Source organism: Musa acuminata, chromosome BXJ2-10, assembly GCF_036884655.1.
Source record: "Musa acuminata AAA Group cultivar baxijiao chromosome BXJ2-10, Cavendish_Baxijiao_AAA, whole genome shotgun sequence".
Classification (NCBI taxonomy): Eukaryota; Viridiplantae; Streptophyta; class Magnoliopsida; order Zingiberales; family Musaceae; genus Musa; species Musa acuminata.
In genome coordinates, this window is record NC_088347.1 from 21,143,447 (window position 1) to 21,165,213 (window position 21,767).

At 34.3% G+C, this 21,767-nt stretch overlaps 3 protein-coding genes and 2 non-coding genes across 6 annotated transcripts; 3 read left to right on the forward strand and 2 right to left on the reverse strand.

The window, feature by feature from the left end:
• The first annotated feature begins 203 nt into the window (after positions 1–203).
• TRNAL-AAG (transfer RNA leucine (anticodon AAG)) lies at positions 204–284 on the forward strand. Its single transcript has one exon. It is a non-coding gene; the product is annotated as a tRNA-Leu (tRNA).
• A 5,396-nt stretch (positions 285–5,680) lies between these two features.
• Positions 5,681–5,761, forward strand: TRNAL-AAG (transfer RNA leucine (anticodon AAG)). The gene has a single exon. It is a non-coding gene; the product is annotated as a tRNA-Leu (tRNA).
• A 2,844-nt stretch (positions 5,762–8,605) lies between these two features.
• LOC135624445 (probable serine/threonine-protein kinase PBL21) lies at positions 8,606–14,004 on the forward strand. Of its 2 annotated transcripts, none has more exons than XM_065128065.1 (8): positions 8,606–9,621; positions 11,015–11,232; positions 11,318–11,520; positions 11,693–11,819; positions 11,949–12,020; positions 12,289–12,403; positions 12,522–12,636; positions 13,444–14,004. In XM_065128065.1, exons 2-8 carry the CDS (start codon positions 11,082–11,084, stop codon positions 13,699–13,701), a joined length of 1,041 nt encoding a protein of 346 aa, XP_064984137.1. In that variant the 5' UTR covers positions 8,606–9,621; positions 11,015–11,081; the 3' UTR covers positions 13,702–14,004. The 2 variants fall into 2 exon arrangements, with proteins under 2 accessions (XP_064984137.1, XP_064984136.1); XM_065128064.1 differs by having other exon boundaries at positions 8,607–9,621; positions 12,217–12,403.
• A 622-nt stretch (positions 14,005–14,626) lies between these two features.
• On the reverse strand, positions 14,627–16,720 carry LOC135624177 (DNA polymerase zeta processivity subunit-like). Its single transcript, XM_065127584.1, has 5 exons — positions 16,651–16,720; positions 16,487–16,567; positions 16,294–16,406; positions 15,123–15,312; positions 14,627–15,050 (listed from the first exon to the last, which is right to left on the reverse strand). Exons 1-5 carry the CDS (start codon positions 16,676–16,678, stop codon positions 14,842–14,844), a joined length of 621 nt encoding a protein of 206 aa, XP_064983656.1. The 5' UTR covers positions 16,679–16,720; the 3' UTR covers positions 14,627–14,841.
• A 650-nt stretch (positions 16,721–17,370) lies between these two features.
• Positions 17,371–21,243, reverse strand: LOC135626047 (CDP-diacylglycerol--glycerol-3-phosphate 3-phosphatidyltransferase 2-like). Its single transcript, XM_065131235.1, has 7 exons — positions 20,820–21,243; positions 19,833–19,930; positions 19,203–19,253; positions 18,992–19,105; positions 18,389–18,445; positions 18,193–18,278; positions 17,371–18,096 (listed from the first exon to the last, which is right to left on the reverse strand). Exons 1-7 carry the CDS (start codon positions 21,118–21,120, stop codon positions 17,976–17,978), a joined length of 828 nt encoding a protein of 275 aa, XP_064987307.1. The 5' UTR covers positions 21,121–21,243; the 3' UTR covers positions 17,371–17,975.
• Between the last annotated feature and the right edge of the window lie 524 nt (positions 21,244–21,767).

Consider the following 21,767-nt stretch of genomic DNA (forward strand, 5'->3'; position numbering starts at 1 on the left):
TTTATGTATTTTTTTTTATCTTTAATATTAATTTATTTGTTTGGTCTTTTAAGCACATATCCACGTCATTTAAATAATTTTTATTTTATGTTTTAAATTCTAATGACTTTTATTACACTAATTTTTAATATAAAGCACTTTAATCATTAAAAGAGTAAACATTACATTGTATTTATAATGAAATATTCGTAATTTATTCCAAAGTTGAGATGGCCGAGTTGGTCTAAGGCGCCAGATTAAGGTTCTGGTCCGAAAGGGCGTGGGTTCAAATCCCACTCTCAACATATTTATTAATTTTTTGTGTTTTATCGATTATTTATTATTTTAAATTTTTATAAAAAGATATTGAACTATTTTTTAAACAATTTATTCTTTTTCTTCGCGTAAAATCTTAGTAGTGTATCTTTAAAAACTTTTGAAAATCTTAAACTATTTTTTCTTTCAACATTTATTTGTATTTCATGATTTTTTTTACTATAAACAACCGTGGTTTAAAAGCAATTTATGTTTTTAAACTTTTAATAATCTCTTTTTTCCTTTCAACATTTATTTGTATTTCATGATTTATTTTTTTGGCTCTAAATATTAAAACATCATTATTTAATATTTTTGTATTGTTTTCTTTTTAAAATTAAAAAATAAGATATTGAACTATTTTATAAACAATTTGTTCTTTTTCATAGTGTAAAATCTTAGTAGTGTATCCTATAAAACTTTTGAAAATCTGAAACTATTTTTTTTCAACATTTATTTGTCTTTCATGATTTATTTATTTATTTACTATAAACAATCGTGGTTTAAAAATAATTTATGTTTTTAAACTTATAACAATCTCTTTTTTCTTTCAACATTTATTTGTATTTCATGATTTATTTTTTTGACTCTAAATATTAAAATATTATTATTTAATATTAAAATTTTATAAATAATTTCTTCTTTTTCTTGTTATAAAATCTTAGTAGTGTTTCCTTTAAAACTTTTGATAATCTTAAACAATTTATTTTTTTTTTAAAAATTCAAACCATAAAGTAAAGCATTTATAGCTTTGGCATTAAAGGAGAAATTCTTCTCCGAATCATTTCAATAGTTCACTTTCTTTTGAAATTTATTTTCAATAATATTTCATAAATCGAGATTTAGCGAAAGCAAAAAATCTTTCATCCGAGTTTTCCAATAAGTATAGTTCGCCCCATTGAACAAAGGAGGACGAATAATAAAGTGATCCTCTTGAAAATAAAAAAAAAATAATTTCTCTTGGGTGTCAAACCAAATGAGAAAAACGTGGCTCTAATACCAACTGTTATGATCAATACAACACTAAGAGTAGATGAATTAATGCAACAATAAAAATGTCGTTGATTTGAAAATTTTTATTCGATAAAATCGTTTCGACAAAGCCCGTATCAGAAAGTAATGCAAGTAATAACTTAAAGTAAATGTAAAGTGTAGAATGCAGCTAAGTAATGAAGGAAAGAACATACTAATTTTATAGTGGTTCGGTCGTCGTGACTTATATCCACTCTCAATTCATTTTTACTCGAGAGCACCGACTTTCACTACCGATCTTCTTTCAACGAGTGAAGATCAACTACCCTTTTACACTCATTTTCTTATTTTCATAGGTTTAGGAGATAACCTTTATAATCACTCACCCTTCTCTTAAATTTCACGTAACACTTGAGAGGGGTATTTATAGGCCCTCAATTGTTTCCAAATTGAAGCAAAAAGAGTTACATCTTGGGTTTCCTAGGTCCTGACAATACCACTACCTACAATACTAACATTGAGTAGTACCACCACCCAGATTGGTGGTACTACTGCCTAACATAATCTTGGAGACTGTGTCTTGGAGACTGAGCCACTAGTAGTGCCACCGTTTGGACCGACGGTGCCGCCATTTGACCCAACTTTTGGGTCAGTGAATGAGTCTTTCTTTTGGCACAAAACAATGATACTTTGGGTCCAATTGACCCCTAATTGAGTTGACCTAATTACATTCTAAACTAACTCAATTACAACTAAATCTACTTCGATCTAGACAATTATTACAAAGCATTAATTATATGTTGTCCGACATATCATTGGTTCATCGGTGCTTCGTCTAATCCTTCGGCGCATCGTCCTTTTCTACGGTATTTTTCCCAATCGACATGTTGACCTCCGCAACTCCGATCTCCTTGACGCAATGTCCGCTCTTCTAGGACCATTGCCCGAACTCATGACATGAAGCCTTCTATCGACTTGTCCACCGATCTTTTGGCTCAATGTCCAATCTTCTAACATATTCCACTATGGTCCATTCTTTTTACTTTAATTATCTTTCCTGATCAAAACTATTCCTGTGTTACTCAAAATACATATTAGATCATAACATTATCAATTGGTTTTATCATCAAAATATGAGATTCAACAAAAACATCATTATTTTATATTTTATATTATTTCTTCTTTTAAAATAAGATATTGATCTATTTTATAAACAATTTATAAAATAGCTGATATGCTTTTCGAGATTTATTTATTACCTGTGTGAGTTCATTAAAATTTTAGATGGTATTTCCACCACCCCTAAGATTTTTGTCAATCATTCTAATGTTTAGGAAGATAAAGTATAGATAAAGATGATCATTTAAGGAGAAGAAACCCCAAAGGAAACTAATGCTTCAGCTACAATAAAATCATAAGTTATAACTATTTTAAGTCTATTGTACAGATTTTTTTTTTTATCATCATTGAGATTTATAAAAATTTATTATTTTTAATTAAGTTCAGAATATTTAACTTTTTATTAAGAATTTTATCTATTATTTTAATTAATTTATTTTTTGATCCTTTAAGCACATATCCACGTCATTTAAATAATTTTTTATTTTATATTTTGAATTCTAATGACTTTTATTACACTAATTTTTAATCTAATGCACTTTAGGTATATTGTATTTATAATGAAATATTCGCAATTTGTCCCAAAGTTGAGATGGCCGAGTTGGTCTAAGGCGTAAGGTTTTGATCCGAAAGGGTTGTGGGTTCAAATCTCACTCTCAACATTATTAATAAATATTTTAGTATTTTATCGATTATTTATTCTTTTTCTTGGCGTAAAATCTTAGTAGTGTATCTTTTAAAACTTTCGAAGATCTTAAACTATTTTTTCTTTCAACATTTATTTATACTTCACGATTTTTTTTTTACTATAAACAACCGTGGTTTAAAAACAATTTATGTTTTTAAACTTTTAATAATCTCTTTTTTCCTTTTAACATTTATTTTATTTCACGATTTATTTTTTTGACTCTAAATATTAAAGCATCATTATTTAATATTTTTGTATTATTTTCTTTTTTAAAATTAAAAAATAAGATATTGAATTATTTTATAAACAATTTATTTTTTTCTTAGTGTAAAATCTTAGTAGTGTATCCTATAAAACTTTTGAAAATCTTAAACTATTTTTTCAACATTTATTTGAATTTCACGATTTATTTATTTTTACTATAAACAACCATGGTTTAAAAATAATTTATTTTTTTTTGACTCTAAATATTAAAACATCATTAATTAATAATTTTGCATTATTTCTTCTTTTTAAAAAAAAATATTGAACTATTTTATAAATAATTTATTCTTTTTCTTGGCATAAAATCTTAGTAGTGTATCTATTAAAACTTATGAAAATTTTAAATAATTTATTTTATGTTTTGAAAAATCAAAGCATAAAATAAAGCATTTATAGCTTTGACATTTAAGGAGAAAGTCTTCTTCTCCAAATCATTTCACTAGTTCACTTCCTTTTGAAATCAATTTTCGATAATATTCCATAAATCGAGATTCAACGAAAACAAAAAAACTCTCATCTGAGTTTTCCAATAAGTATAGTTCGTCTCGTTGAACATAGGAGGACGAATGATAGAGTGACCCTCTTGAAAATAAAAAAAAATATTTCTCTTGGGTGTCAAACCAAATGAGAAAAACGTGACTCTAATACTAACTGTTATTATCAATACAACAATAAGAGGGGACGAATTAGTGCAACGATAAAAATGTCGTTGATGTGAAAATTTTCGTTCAATAAAATTGTTTCGATAAAGCCCGTATCAGAAATGCAAGTAATAACTTAGAGTAAATATAAAGTGTATAGTGCAGCTAAGTAATGAAGGAAAGAACATACTAGATTTATAGTAGTTTGGGCATCGTGACTTATATCTACTCTCAATTCCTTTTCACTCGAGGCCACCGACTTCCACTATCGATATTCTTTCAACAAGTGAAGATCAACTACCCTACCCTTTTACACTCATTTTCTCCTTTTCATAGGTTTAAGAGATAACCTTTACAATCACTCACCCTTCTCTTAAACTTCACTTAACACTTGAGATGGGTATTTATAGGCCCTAAATTGTTTCAAAATTAAAGCAATAAAAAGGTCATATCTTAGGTTTTTCGGGTCCTGATAGTACCACTATCTGTAATACTAATATTGAGCAGTACCACCATCCAGATTGACAGTACTACCGCCTAACATAGTCTTGGAGACTATGTCTTGGAGATTGAGCCATTAGTGGTGCCACCGCTTGGACCGACGATGGCACCACTTGACCCAACTTTTGGGTTAGTAAATGAGTCTTTCTTTTGACACAAAACAATAATACTTTAGGCCCAATTGACCCCTAATTGAGTTGACCTAATTATATTCTAAACTAGCTCAATTATAATTAAATCTACTTCGATCTAGAAAATTATTACAAAGCATTAATCACATGTTGTCAGACATATCATTGGTTCATCGGTGCTTCGTCTAATCCTTCGGTGCATCGTCCTCTTTTGTAGCATTTTACCCAATCGGCGTATTGACCTTCGCAACTCCGATCTCCTTGGTGCAATGGCCGCTCTTCTAGGCCCAATGCCCGAACTCATGGCACGAAGCCTTCTACCGACTTGTCCATCGATCTTTCGGCTCAATGTCCAATCTTCTAACATGTTCCACTATGGTCCAACATTGATTCTTATTGCTTTAATTGTCTTTTATGATCAAATCTATTCCTGTGTCACTCAAAATGCAGATTAGATCATAACATGGTTTCATCATCAAAATCTAAGATTCAACAAAAACATCATTATTTAATATTATTTCTTCTTTTAATTTTTTTTTATAAAAATATTAATCTATTTTTATAAATAATTATATAAAAATAGATTATATGCTTTTCGAGATTTATTTACTACATGTGTGCCTTCATTAGAATTTTAGATGGTATTTCCATCACCCCTTCGATTTTTGTCAATCATTAGATTCTAATGTTTAGGAAGATAAAGTATAGATAAAGATGATCATTTTAGGAGAAGAAGCCCCAAAGGAAACTAATGTTACAATCAAATCATAAGTTATAACTCTTTTAAGTCTATTGTATAGATTTTTTTTATCATCATTGAGATTTATAAAAATTTATTATCTTTAATTAAGTTCAGAATATTTAACATTTTATTAAGATTTTTATCTCTTATTTTATGTTTTTTTATCATTAATATTAATTTATTTTTTTTAGTCTTTTAAGCACATATCCACGTCATTTTAAATAATTTTTATTTTATATTTTAAATTCTAATTTTTATTACACTAATGTTTTATCTAAAGTAAAAGATACATTGTATTTATAGAAAAATATTCGTAATTTATCATAATGTTGAGATGGCCGAGTTGGTCTAAGGCGCCAGATTAAGGTTCTGGTCCGAAAGGGCGTGGGTTCAAATCCCACTCTCAACATAATTAGTAAACATTTTGATATTTTATCGATTACTTCTTAAAAATAATTAAAAAAAGAAATTGAACTATTTTTTAAACAATTTATTCTTTTTCTTGGCGTAAAATCTGAATAGTGTGTCATTTAAAACTTTTGAAAAATATTAAACTATTTTTCTTTCAACATTTATTTGTATTTTATGATTTATTTTTTTACTATAAACAACAGATGTTTAAAAACAATTTATGTTTTTAAACTTTTAATAATCTCTTTTTTCTTTCTACATTCATTTGTATTTCATGATTTATTTTTTGGCTCTAAATATTAAAACATCATTGTTTAAATTTTTATATTATTTCTTATTTTTAAGTTAAAAAAGATATTGAACTATTTTATAAACAATTTATTATTTTTCTTGGCATAAAATCTTAGTGCATGTTTTAAAACTTTTGAAAATCTTAAACTATTTTTTCTTTCAACATTTATTTGTATTTCACGATTTATTTATATATATATATATATATATTGTATTTTATCGATTATTTCTTCTTTTAAAAAAAATTAAAAAAATATTGAACTATTTTATAAACAATTTGTTATTTTTCTTGGTGTAAAATCTTAATAATGTAACTTTTAAAACTTTTGAAAATCTTATACTATTTTTTCTTTCAACATTGATTTTTATTTCATGATTTATTATTTTTTTTAGAAAACAATTTATGTTTTAAAACTTTTAACAATCTCTTTTTTCTTTCAACATTTATTTGTATTTCACAATTTAATTTTTTTGACTCTAAATATCTTAACTATTTTTCGCTCCAAGAAGGCATATTGGTTTCAAATCCCCCTCTTTGTATTATAAGCAATGTTTTTGTATTTTCTTGACTATTTCTTCTTTTAAAATTCTTAAATATTTAAAGGTATTTAACTATTTTGCAAACAATTTATTTCTCTTAATAGCGTATTTTTTTTCAATTTTTAAAATTCTTCAACTCTTTTTTTCTTTCAATACTTGTTTTTTTTTCACGATTTATTTTTTAACCACAAATCATCTGTTTTTAGCTTTAACATATTTTAACTATTTTTTCTTCACATACATAAATATTTAACTAATTTTTCTTTGGGATTTATCATACTAAATTTTGTTTATGTATCTCAAAGACCATCTTTGGATCTCTAACTATATTTCTTTCTCAACATTCATTTGTTTTATAGATTTAAATAAATTACTTGTTTTTAAAATCTAAGAAAATATTCAATTATTTCCCTCTCGACCTTCATTTGTTTTTGAAATTTTAAATATTTTTTCCGTTAAAATCTTATAAATTCATGAGTTACTACTTATTCTTCTTATAAATATAAAACACATATTCTCAGTCAATTCAAATTCTGTTTATTGGATCTGAGATTATAAATCAATTCAAACAATGTCTATTTTCTTGCCTAATATCTCAAAATAATATAAAAAATACTGTAACATAGTATATTTTTTTATTTTAAATAATATTATTATTTTTGGTATTACTGAGAACACTATAATACCATAGTGAAGAAATACTATAACTTGATTGACTGATCATACGAAGCAGTCCATAGGAAAATGAAGAAAACAAATATGGAAAAAGGGGTTGAGAATTCTGAAAATGAGAGGTGTCTTTCAAAAAGAAATCTAGAATATATATATATATATATATATATATATATATATATATATATATATATATATATATATATATATTCATTGTCTCAATTAAATATTTGTCATTTGGAGCTCATTATGACATCAAAAGACAGTGTGCCAACTGTGTAAAAGATGATGAACTGATGACGACCAACCCCAAACAAATGGCTTCATCTATGGAATGGGGAAGCATTCGAATCATTCACATTAGTCAATGCAATGCCAACCATCACCAGTCTGTATCTACAGCGGCTGCATTAAGTATTCAAACAGTTGTGCTAAGTCGATGCTAAGGAGATATGATATCAGAGTCTCATTTAGTTGTAAACCCAATGATGACTTCCTTAATCTACTAAATATTTCCATCTCCCACTCATCTTTTGGTCCTCCTCTCAAGATATCATCCCAAAAGGTTATAGGTAGGGTTGACCAGTAGCATCTGTCCAGTGCAGAATGTAAAGAAAAAGAATAATAATAATAAGAGGATCATGATCATGATTGCACTGGTGGTGGGTGAAGGATCAAATATATAATGAATGATAAATGATATAATTTGATGATGACAATTTTCTCCATATTAGTAAGAGATTAGTGCTTAATCAACGACCAAGTTTGGCTGCATAATAATCCCTTGCATAGAGTAGAAAGTCAAAACATATTTAGATTTCTGCTCCAAAAAGCATAATTCTAACCACAAGCATCTTCCCATTTATTCATCTTGAAAGATGATGGATATCAATAAATCATATGTATATGTTAATACTAATGTATACATTAGTACACTAATCACTCACATATTTGTTCACATACAGAAGCTCTGATTAATATTATATATATTAAACTATGTATAAGAATTTGTAGCATAAGACTAAGCCTTTAATTAGTAATTACAATCACTATTTATAGAGAGATATTAATAAATAAAAGTCATATAGTTGCAATTACCAGAAGTAAAGAAAATAGAGAGGAAAAAGGGGAGAAGGAAGACAGAGAAAAAGGGCCAAGTCAATGTTGGAATGAACTGGGCCAAGGGAGCGACAGCAATCCAGCACACTAGATTCTGATGATCCAGCTGTACTGCACTATGTCTGGATGCTCATCCGAAGAATTCCAACTGCACAGCAGCGATGAATTGATTGATAGATTGATGGATAGATAGATTACAAGCAGACCATCCAACCATCGCCAGCCCACCTACTGTCTTAGTCTCGAGACCCCTACCGAACACCATGCTGTTGTTGTCGTTGATGCTGCGTGGAGCAAATGCTGCGAGATTTGGTGGCCGATGTAGCCGTTACTTCGTCTTCCTTCTTCCTCCTCACCCTCCCCCTTTTGGCTTTTGCTGGTAGGAAGGACGTCAGTGTGCGGCTGTGACAACCGACGACCTGCCGCCTGCCATTAGAAAACATTCTTCCGTCTCCCACATCGCCATCTGTCCCCCTCTCGGCGCTCGCTTTGAGATCGTTGTTTATTGCGTAACCCCTCGCTGCAGGTCTTTATTCGATTTAATGGTGGCGTAGCGGCCCTGCCTCTTCCTTCTGTACCGCACGCCAGGCATTTGTTTGGGGATGCCGAGGACGCTAGTGTTGGGTGCATGGGAGCACAAGACTCCAAGCCCGTAGTGCCCGACAACCCCTTCCCGTCGCTTTACAACCCATGAAACCAACGCCCTTTTCTCTTCCTCGCTTTCCCTGTGCGCGGCTAATGATCGCTCCTCCGGCTTCTCCTTTCTGCAAGCTGTCGCCTTTTGGCTTTCCCAGCGAGGGAAAAAAAGAGTCTTGAACGAAGAAGCAAGCGAGGAGGAGGAGGAGGAAGAAGAAGAAGAAAAGAAGACTGCGATTCTGCGTCGGCGCCGCGTCGCTGTCTGTTGCCGTTGTCGGCATCTGCGTGATGATTCGGAAGGTGGAATTGGAATAGAAGAAGCGGTACGGTGGGGGATGCTTACAGCGCAACCAAGCGGGCGACTTCGTCAAGCGCCACCCACCTGAGGGAGCCATCGGAGGGTGGGGATTCGCCGATGGCGGCTCGTGGGTCGACCAACATCGATCAATCAATGAATCGGATTGAGTTTGGGGTCTAATATGCATTCCGAGAAGCTCTTTCTTCTCTGTGGTGACAACGAGCAGATCGTTCGGCGGCGACGACTGGCGAAGGAAACCGATCGATTGTCAGCCGCAAACTTTGTTCTTGATGACATTATAGGTAAGGAATCAATAGCTTGTGAGTTCTATGCACCTCATGCAGAGGATGAATTATCAGATTGTGTGAAGTAGGAGAAGGAAAATTAGGATGCATCAATCCAAATCATATCTACTCTGGTCGATATGATTGCCCCATGGATCCACAACCTTTGTGACTATAATGAATTGGAAGGTGCAGTGTCTGTAGGATGTATGCACTGCATCAAAGGTACTTCTTTGAGCATTAATTCAGGGATCATATCTAATGCACAAATTGTTATGTTCTTTTGGTGTTTCAAGGCTTAGGAAGCTTATCATATAGAAATGATGTATAAATTGCATCAAAGTTTGTTCTTTCGAGTCTCCCCTATGATTTACATGCCTCAGGGATCATATCTTAATGCATTGATTGTCATGTTATTTTTAATGTTTCAAGGCTTAGGAAACTTATATTGCATCAAAGTTAGTACTTTTGAGTCTCCCCTGTGATTAACATGCTTCAGGGATCATATATAATGCATAAATTGTTATGCTATTCAATGTTTGAAGGCTTAGGAAACTTTTCATCTAGAAATGATGTATATATTGCATCAAAGTCAGTTCCCCCTACGATTAACATGCTTTGGGGATCATATCTTGATGCATAAATTGTTATGTTATTTTAATGTTTGAAGGCTTAGGAAACTTTTCATCTAGAAATGATGTATATATTGCATCAAAGTCAGTTCTTTTGAGTCTCCCCTATGATTAACATGCTTTGGGGATCATATCTTGATGCATAAATTGTTATGCTATTTAATGTTTGAAGGCTTAGGAAACTTATCATGTAGAAATGATGTATATATTGCATCAAAGTCAGTTCTTTCGAGTCTCCCCTGTGATTAACATGCTTCAGGGATCATATATAATGCATAATTTGTTATGCTATTTAATGTTTGAAGGCTTAGGAAACTTTTCATCTAGAAATGATGTATATATTGCATCAAAGTCAGTTCTTTCGAGTCTCCCCTATGATTAACATGCTTTGGGGATCATATCTTGATGCATAAATTGTTATGCTATTTAATGTTTGAAGGCTTAGGAAACTGATCAACTAGAAATGATGTACATATTGCATCAAAGTTAGTTCTTTGATTCTCCCCTATGATTAACATGCTTCAGGGATCATATCTTAATAAAGGTTTAGGAAACTGATCATCTAGAAATCATTATGATTCTTCCAACCATGCTGCTGATATCACCAAAATGAAACGATAACATTTAAATTGGGATCATACCTACTAAATTTCTTATATTTCAGAAATCCTTATCGGGATTGATTCTGACATTGACTTGTTCCATGTGAGTTTCATGTTTCTAGTTATCTAAGAAGGGCACATATTTCCTTTTACTTGGATTAACGATATCTAATTTAGGTTCAATGCCAAGAGAAGCTGATTCTGCTGCCATCATTTTACTGCCCTGAAGTGCATCCCATACTAAATGTCAGGGGCTCTTGCGGCAGTTCTAGGAGGTGCTGCAGGAGCCGTGGCATTGCTGGGAATACTAATCGGTTTGATTCGCTACTTTATGTTGCGCAATAGGAGCATCGCAAGATCATCAGACACCAATTCATCTGAACTGTCAGTACAAGGTGAAATTTAGTGCTCCAAAGGCATTTAATTTTAAGCCACTGATGCTTTAGACTGATTAATTCTAGATTGTCTTCAACCTTTCAGAGGAACAAAACATCGAGTTGGCTTTTCAAGGAGCACGAGTTTTTACTCTCAAGGAGTTGGATGCAGCTACAAAAGATTTTAGCAATATCAATCTGATCGGTTATGGAATGTTTGGGGAAGTAAACAAGGGATTTCTTCAGGATGGAACAATAGTGGCTATCAAAAGAAGGGTTTCGGCTCCAAGTCAGGAATTTATCGAGGAGGTAGTTTATGCCCTCAGCTACAACTGTTCCTGATAGAAGTCCCAGTGCTTGCATTCACAAAGTTTCCGGATCACTTTATCGTCGAAGAAACATAATATAGTTGAATTTTACTACAAGTGATGTTGATATTTGCACAAGGACTTGGAACTTAACATGACAATGCTTTCTGTAGGTATGCTACTTATCTTCGATTCGCCATAGGAATCTTGTAAGACTTTTGGGTTACTGCCAGGAAAATGATCTGCAGATGCTTGTCTATGAGTATGTATCGAATGGCAGTGTTTCCACTCACTTATACGGTAGCCTTCTACTCTCTACTATTTCTCATAATTCCTTGCAATTATCATACCCTTTTCTTTTGACCAATGACTCCATGATTGCCTGAATGAATTGGATGCATGGTATGATTTTTCTGTTGTCTTATGTAGGTGGTAATCAGGTTTCGAGCAGAAAGCTAGAATTCAAACACAGACTTTCCATAGCCCATGGCGCTGCGAAAGGTGTAAACCTGGTATTCCTTATTCCTAGTGAAAGAAAACATTTTGGGATCAAATCTATACTTTCTAGCTAATTATCTTGCCTCATACTAACCATATCTCATTTGTCTTTAGGTTGGTATTTTATGTCACATGAGCAACAAAAATCTGAATCAGAGTTGTTGAGAATTCTAACATTTTGTTTCTATCTGTTGATCAGGTATGGTTCACCTGCATTCTCTGAATCCTCCTTTGGTGCACATGAACTTCAAGACAACAAATGTCCTTGTAGATGAGGACTTCATGCCGAAAGTTGCCGATGCTGGGCTACGTAGGTTGTTGAATCGGACAAATGGTGCTAGTCCATCTTCTAGAGTGACCACCGATGATCCTTTCCATGATCCGGAGTAAGAAAAAAACCTCTCCATGAGTACTTACTACATTGAAGCAGAAGCTAATACTTCTCGTGTATCAGTGTATTAGATTGAGTTCTGCTTATGCATATGTTCTTTTTTGCTTGTGTAGAGTGAAGGAGTCTGGAGGATTCTCTTTGAAGAGTGATGTATATAGTTTTGGGGTATTTCTCATGGAGTTATTATGTGGGAGAGATGTCAGATCTGATCAACGACTCATCGAATGGGTATTTATCACTTAATCGGAATTCTTTGTATGCAGACATTCATTGCTTCCTGTTTCAACTTATTATATCTTATTTCTCCCTGTTAATTTCAATATTCATATGATTTGTGTTGTTGCTTACAATGTAAAGCTTTAACAGTCGCCCAAATAAACTTATTTTAACAGTATAAAGCTTTTCTCGACATAAAATCTCTCGATGATTACATACTTGCATTACATCCTGTATGAGTGTTAAATTAATCTATCGGTATTATGCTGGCTGCCAATATCCATCGTGCCCTTTTATCATGTTTCTTCTACCTTTCATCTCTGTTTCTTCATTCATAACCCACTAAGACAACTTCGATATTTTCTGTGAGATGGAGATGGAGATGGAGATCTCTGTTGATTTACCAGTATTGTTGTTCGTGTTTGATGAAAGCTGAAATCTGTGAGATGGAGATCATCCATGGATACTTTTTGACACTTACAGCTAATGGTAAAAGAAACATGCAATTTTTTTATGATAATCTCATAAACCGAAAAAAGTTTTTCATCATTCTTTTTTGGATTCTTAGTTTTATGATAACAGCTTCTTGAAGGTTTTTAGTGCATGTATAATGTCCTAATGCCTTTCAGTATAGAATTTGTTTGGTTGTGGAATTTTATTTGAGTTTAGGTTACTATGAAATGATGGAAAGGCCTCTTCTTGAATGTGAACCGCCAATTGCTGTGCTGTTCGATTCAGTTCTTGTGTTCTTCATTCCAGCTAACAATCCACAAGTTTCTTTCTTCTAAGTAATGTTCTTTGGTGGCTGTTCATATGCAGGCACAGAACTATGAGGACTCTATCGATATTTTGACAGTCATCGATCCGAGAATGGTCAGTAGTTTCACCTCAGAAGGCATGAAAGAGTTCTTGAGGCTGATAACATGGTGCCTGAATCCGTCAAGCGAGAGGAGACCTGCCATGGATTATGTGGAGATAGAACTTCAACGGATACGCGAAAAGGAGTTACAGTTGACGACTGTCATGGGCGAAGGGACGACGACCGTAACTCTCGGAAGTCAGCTGTTTAGGGCATGAATAATAGTCGATGTATCAACCTTGTTTTCATGATTGTATATTAACTCTTTCACCTTGGTTTTGGGAACCATCAGCTGCAAGTTAAGTGTATAAATGGAACAGCTGTGTCATTCTTTCGATTTTTTTTCTCCTCCTTCCCAAAATGTTTGTAGAGTCATGTCTCTTTGTTTTTATGTTAGATCTCATTTATAATATGATTGGGTTTGGTGTGGGCTTATCTGCAGTACATATGGATTCATATAAATTTGTGCCCTTGAAGGCAGCAATTGCTTCTTCTGCTCTATTTGGACAGAAGGATTGTAATAGTTTGTTTCCACAATATAAAAAAGCATTTGTTGTCCTCCATATATACAGTTAACATATTGTCTGCACATATTATATCCCTTGAAACTTTGGCTTTTTGTTCATCCATTATAAGTACTAGTTTTTGCCGATGAAAATGAAATGTATTCACGCTATGCTTAGAAGATGTGATATAATAAATGAAGACCTAAAAAAGAATTTTTAAGAAACTATGCAGATCCATGTAACCGAAGTGAAATATTTGAAAAATTATAACTTATTGTTATTGTAGTTGCGATGTTCACTCATTCCAACTCTTGAATCTGATGGAAGTTAGAGGGGCCTCACTAAGAAATTATTGAAATACTTTGATGTTATGCACCCCTCTTTTCATCTTTGCTTAATTAAAATTGAATGTTTCAAGCAACAGTCATATGCTTCCAAGAATACTATGCTTGATCAAATTGGTTTCTCAAAGGAGACCAGACAACAAGATGAGAGATCACTAATAAAGCATTCTTTCAAATGCGTGTCAGAATTACAGCATAAAGCTTCTTTTAACATGAAATCCTTATCTATTAAAACTCAGGTTATAAATTATTGACACAAAATATATTATATAAAGAGCTTGTGTGGGTCTGAGTGAGAGGAAAGCATTAACATTGCTCTTCTCAATAAGAAATTGACAAGATGTAGAACTTCATGAACTCAATGTTTGAACCACTGCAGCCTAATAAGCCATGAATTAAAGAGTTGCAAGATATACAACACAACCTACACACGGCCCTACAACTATGCAAGATCCATAATTTAACAGAAGTATAGTAATTTCCTTTTAGAAAAATGTGCAGTATATCATCACACTCCTAGATTCTTTGGTTCTGAAGGATTGGGATGTTCTAGGTAAAGTTGTACCTTCAAAGGCTCGCTGTTCATTGATTTTATCGGTGTTATGTCTGGGGGCTGCAGCCACTGCTTTGTGTCTGTTGGAACCCACATCTGAGCCTCCTTGTTGCTGCTGTCCTGAGGAAGGGCTCGAAAGTAGGCAGTGACCTCCCAACTGCTACCTGCACCGCAAAATACAACCTCAGTTCAGGGCCAATAACATGAAACAAATATGTCTAGGCCGAGTTGAGTACCAGATGGAAGAGGTTTGGTAAGGGGCTCAGCGACTGTCAGCTTGACGAGGAATGCTCTGAGAGCAAACTCAAGATCATTCTCTTCCACCTTGGAGTTGTAAGACTGGTTGACAATAATCTTGAAAACGAATTTTTCGACCGGGACATGTTCATTGTCGTAGAAGATCACATTCACCCTCTCCACCAACCCCTGCAAGAATTGTGAAGGTTTTCAGCATCCAGCTTTGCAAGAATGTTTAACTGCATTCAATGAAATCAAAGTGTCTAGGAAAAAATAAAGAACCACATGTGAGGCTTCCTTCACAAGCAGTGCAAGCCAGTGTTTGTTTGGTAATCTTCACTCTTCTAACCTTTCTGCTACACAGTTTGGATTTCACACACATGTGATTAGCAAAGGCTCAATTTTTCCTACTCCTGTTGCTTATAAATAGCTTGTGGTCATTAGTAGTTTTCCTGTTATGAATAAAACACCACCTGCAAAATTAACGTAGTCTCACGATAGATAATTGCAAGCTTGCACTTGAGCATAGTTCACGAGGGAGGGAAAAAGCAGTAGGTAACGTAACCAAATGCAAATTAATTAACCAGTAGAACTCATGATATAAGGTGAGACAAATGCCCTGGTAGAATTACAAGCACTTAAGCTATAATGTCCGCAACTTGGAAGTGGAATTTGGAGAGGTTTTAAATTTCAAGAAAGCAGAGTTAGGTGATGAGTGTTCTGAAGTCATATATGAGAGAAGTAGGAAGGAAATATTGGTTATTTGACCAAAGAATTAAGACCTATTCACCAATTAATAACTTTCCATAGAAAATAATGTTCATGGTTCTTGTTTCATCAAGGTATCTAATTGTCCATGGCCCGCACGACTTTTGAGTCTTCACTCAGCACTAAATGGATCCACGATCACCGTTTTGTCATCCATTACCATCCAATTTCTTTTCAATGATCAGAAATTAGAGGGACCAACTAAAGTTCCGGTTTTTTTGTATTTCTTCTCTTTGATCTCTTTGACGAATCCTATACCTCAATCCAGGGGTAAAGTTGGCTGCATCACTAATGCACAGTGAAGCAATAGAAACCAAGTCTGGCAAAATCACAAACATATACCGAGCAGTCCACAATAGCCAGAGACCGGCAAACAAGTGACTAAGGAAGAAAAGAAAGAACCTTTTGGACGAAGGGGAGGAGACCGGCAGTCACGGAGTGGATGTAGCCGGAGAGCTGCGGGTGCCGCGCCCTGTGCACCACCACGTTCATGTACCTCCTCCTCTCAAAGGCCTCTTTTTGCGCGTGCACCAATAGAACAGTCAGACAGAGGAAACGAAGCGAGACAAAGAGAGAAGGGAGGTAGATGGAGCACCAGAAGGATAGAAGCCCTTGAGGAAGACGATGGAGGTGATGGCGACCTCCAAGAACTCAACCAATACACGAGCCGTTTCGCCTTCAAAGAGAACGAAGGGAGAAGCAGAAGTCAGTAGCATACGGAGGAAGGAACGGTAACTGATGGATTCATGGGTTACGTACCTTGAGGAGAGGTGTTCTTCCGATCCATGGCGTCCCGGGGAAGCCAAACGACGCGAAGCGGGCACCGAACTCGGGCCGAAGCACACAGCGACTCGGTTATATGACTCCGTGGAGAGTCCACGTGGCTCTCAGAAATTATCGAAAGAACCCCTCATGTTTTTTTGTATTAAAACCCTTATAATTTTTTAAATTTCATCTGTCCTTATTTTCAAAATTTTGGAAATATAAGGGGTTTTTTGATAAATTATCAAAAAAGAGATGAAAGAAATTAGCCTGATAATGATATATTTGATTCACTTACCCTTCAATAAGATCTCAATTAATAGAAATTTTGATCTTCATTATTTACCCTTTGTAGTAAGAAATAAAAATAATATTGGCTGTTTCAACAACAAGAAGTTTAGACAGAGTATCGTGGTCAAGATTAAAGGAGAGTCATTTGAACTGCATAAAGCTGCAGTGTAATTGAAGTTTATTGTTTTTGCAATCATATTTAGCAGGCAAGAGAACAAAAAAAAAAATAATCAGAAAATAAAACTGAAAACAGAAGCATTGGCATGTTTTTCTATCCAAAAAATATTTAGCTAGTCAACCACATTAGCTAATGTTGAGAACCTTTTTCTTTGCTGCTCATGAGAGTCTCATAATTGCCAAGACACCTCTGTGCTAGCCATCCATAAATCATGAAATGGTTCTGACTCCATGAGAAGAATTAAGGCATGTATCATTGTCAATAGATATATGGAAGAAGGCAATAAGCACATCCAGATATGAGAAAAGAATGTTCTGCATGCTGAAACCTGCCCTCCAAAAATAAGTTTCTAAAAGACTTTTGACTTAGTGATTGCAAACCTTTTACAACCTAAATCTCTGTTCATTATGAAGTCACATACAATCACTCAGTGGGATAACTCACTGTCAATTGAATCTCATGAGAATTATGACCATTTGGCAAAATGATACAGCAACATCTATCTGATTTAGACATTTGTTGTTACTCCTGATGATCCATGAATGGCTGTAACCATCACTCCATATATTTCCCATAGTAAGCTTCTGAAGGAAAGATGAGAAGACAGCATCTCCATCAGTGACTGTGAAACATCTGATGCTCAAACCTAACATAATCAGGCATGGAAATGCCTTATCTTAATCTTTATCTACCTCTACATAAACAATTATGTTTGCATTCCATCTGCTAACCACATGCTTTCCATAACTCAAATACAACTAGATGAGTAGTGCAGGGAGACCATCTAATCCCTGTTGTCCTTGTATATGGTCCTGGCCATTGTGTTCTTGTGCCAAATATAGCTGGAAATAAACTACTTCAGCAATAATCTCCATATCTTTTTCATGTACACAACTAGTGACCATACAGCAAGCCCAGCTGAAATGTAAAGCAGGACAACACCGGCAGCAACCAAACCAGTCATCGCTGCAAGTCTGCAAAACAGAAAAAAGAGGTAAAAACTCAACCATATTAAATATGCAGAAAATAATATCATAAGCAAACGAATGTCACATGATTAAGACCATAACCTGGGATCTCTACTAGCAAGAAGAACAGTCAGTGCAGTCATTTGTGTTGCTGTTTTCCATTTCCCAAAACTATTTACTGCTACTGCCTGCTTTTTGGTATCATTTGATTATATTATAGATTTTTTATAGATGGTATATAAAATATATCCTTTGCTAAAGAAGCACATTACCAATGGAAACAAAAAGAAAAAGGTACCTCAAGAGCTCTACCATTCTGGGATGCAGCCCACTCTCTAACTGATGACATAGTTATCTGCGAGAAGGATACAGAATAGTAAAACCAGCCTATGACCATTAAAAAGGAAAATAGTATACTCAGTTTGGAACCGAAATCCATTGGAGAAGAAGAAAATAACAAATTGAAAATTTTTGTGACCTCATTGTGTATATTTACTACATGCATTTCTTTTTAACTTCGTCTGATAACCACAAAGCAACACAAACGTAATGGTTAGCAAAGCAAATAAACTTGGGGATAAATAATACACAAAGGAGTGTGATTTCTGAAAGTAACAAACAAGCTTATGAAGGTCAAAATTCTTGATTTCGGGATGCAGATTAAGATACTAAAATTAATTTATTATTGAATATTTCAGATTCACATAGAATAGATTGATTTTGATTAAGGCCTGAAGTTTGCAAATCAAGCAACCGGATTCAGATTAATATTGGCAATAGAGTCTGGTTAAGCAGATCCGGAAAGAGCACAAACACACAATACACAACAAATACAAATGAACATATGAACTTGTTGCACATTCAGAAAGGAAAAAAGACTTGGTTACAAATTGGTGATTACCTCTCTACCAATAATGGTGATTGAAGGTGCTGCCAGAAGCCATGGAACATCCCCAAATACAGCACATTTCAAAGGTTTGGTGCACAACAAAACCAAAGTGGCAGATACCATAAGCTGCAAGCAAGCAAAAGAATCAGATAATTAAACTAATACAAGAATGTTTTTGGAATTTGCTAGGCCACAGCTATGTGTGTCGTATAAAGAAGGATACCTTGTCAGCTACAGGATCCAAAAATGCACCAAATGCAGTTCCTAGTCTCATCTAAAGAACACAACAAATTAATGTCAGTTGCAAGTAGTGTACTGGTTTGTCATGCATAGGAGCATAAGTGCATAACTAGTGGATGTATTGAAAATGAATCAACACCTTAAATGATAAGATCGAACTAGGTCATATTTTGGAATGAAATTACATCAAGAGTAAGAATAGTACCACCGGATACAAAGATTTTACATTGGTGAACATTTTTCAAAATTTTGGTGATGTAGGATATCTAATTGTCTTATTTAATAAGAAAAATTGGAAAAAAAAAGTGATATTAGTTTCCTCAACATGTTGGAGTGCGCTAGGGGGCATCAAATAGATTAGTATCATATGATAAGAACTTGTTTATATCTGATAAACATGATGACTTTCTTATTCTCCAATCATCTGATTTTCGATTGAACTCATTTCCCACTGCTTTCAAAATCATAGAAATGTTTAAGCTTTCAAAAAACATTGGACAGAATTTTACAAACAGAAGTGTGATTTGACCACATGTATAATAGCATTTTGTATGATTCTGATCCAGAATTGCTTGTATATGCTCACAGCCAAAAAGTATAAAAACTCACATACCCTTCGTGCAATATAGCCATCTAGCCAATCTGTAAGTGCTGCGAGAAGAAAGATGCCTGTTGTAGCAGTTGTTGCCCACCAACCATCCATGTAGAAAGCTAGTGAAAGTAGTAAATATGTTAGCCTATGAACATAGACAAACTCAAAGATGTGATTTATCAATAGATGAATACAACCATCAGTGAATATTTACAAAAAAGATAAAAAAGGAAACATAAGATGACCTCTCACTTTACTTAAAGAAAAAAAATTGAAGAAAGTATCGGCATCCATAACTAATAAATTAAACGCAATACACATCGTCATGGATGCCTGCAGAAAGACGATACAATCATTTCACCTTTTTTGATATGAGTGTCAAAACATCAACAACTCTTTACTTGCTATGCCAAAACTATTTAGGATGTGATATCTCATGGCTTGTTTCTTCCATTATTGCTATGACCAGCATCACCACCACAAACACAACCAAAGCATTTCTGCAATGCAAAGTGGTGTTGAACCTTGAAGAGGAAAAACAAGAAAGATTTGCTTGCGATCTTGGTATGCTTATTCGACACTGATGTTCGAGGACAAAGAAGGGTTTCATGTTTCTCTCTTTGTAAGATCCTCTCTCCCTTTCTACATAAACGTATGAGCTTCCTAGATAAACAATTACCTACAGCTAAAAGCAATCTTGAACACAACAAGTCATTGAACTCTTGAAGAGATAAAGACATGAGAACCTCTTAATTATAAGTTTTATCACCAAAAAGAAGAGAAAATTGCAATTAGATCACCAAAAAAACAATTATATCTCCGAGATTAAAAAATCTCAAACTATATAGAAATCATGGTAATCATTTTCCAAAGAGTTATGTCAAGATTCCATCTTTGCATCACAGACGCAGACGATCCAAGGAACAGAATCCGACACTCCAATCCAACCTCTATAGATCGTATAAAACACACGAAAAGAAAGAGGGATATGCCATTTAGACCACCTACTGCTCACGAGAAGGGGGACGGCAGCAACCCGGCCGATCGTGAGAACCGTCGGCAGCGTGAGCAGCTTCGGCGTGCCGCTCTGCTGCAGTAGCGGCGGCGGAGATTGCCTGACGCTGCCGCTCCCATTCATCTCGATCTCCCCTCTCCCGTTCCGGAACTCGTAAAGGGAACCCATGGAGCTCGCGGCGTCACCGTTGGCGCTGCTCCTCCCTCTTACGGCATCACCCGCCCGTCTTCTCACGCTCTCGCCCGACGTGGCGGCCACGGCCGCGAGAGGCGCCTGCGCGGATCCAAGAGCCATTCACGTTCACCACCGCCGGTCCTCGCGCCGTGGATCGCGCCGCGCCCCTGTGCTGCGGTTGCAAAAGCGGCCTTCTTTTGGCGACTGTCGCTGTCTTTGTCGTAGTCTGTCTGGTGAGTTACGAGTGGGTGTCTCAATTTTCTATTCAGAAACGATCGGGAATGCGGATCCAACAAGAAGCATATCGAATCACTTAAGGATCCGAAACTTCGACCGGATCCAAAAGTTTCTCCTGTACGGATTCGGATCCGTTTGATTTTGAATCTGGATCCATATTAACTTTTTTTCATACAACATCTCTAATTTAAAAAATACCCAAAATATTCTTTAAAATTTTTTCATCTATTTTTTAACATGTTTTCAACTATTATAATGTTTTCATTTAACTCATTTATAATTATTTTTTAATAATATTTATAATATTAGATATACTAAAACTAATATAGATATTATTAAAAATATAGTGCTCAAGTCTAACATATATTGAATTATAATTAATATTATTGAATCGATGATGAAAGCAATTGATAATTGTTAATGATTTGATTTGCATTTTAAGTGACACAGGATGCTTTGATCAGGGAGAGACAATTAAAGCAGGAAGAATAATGTTGGGCCGGAGGAAAACATGTCATAAGATTGGATAT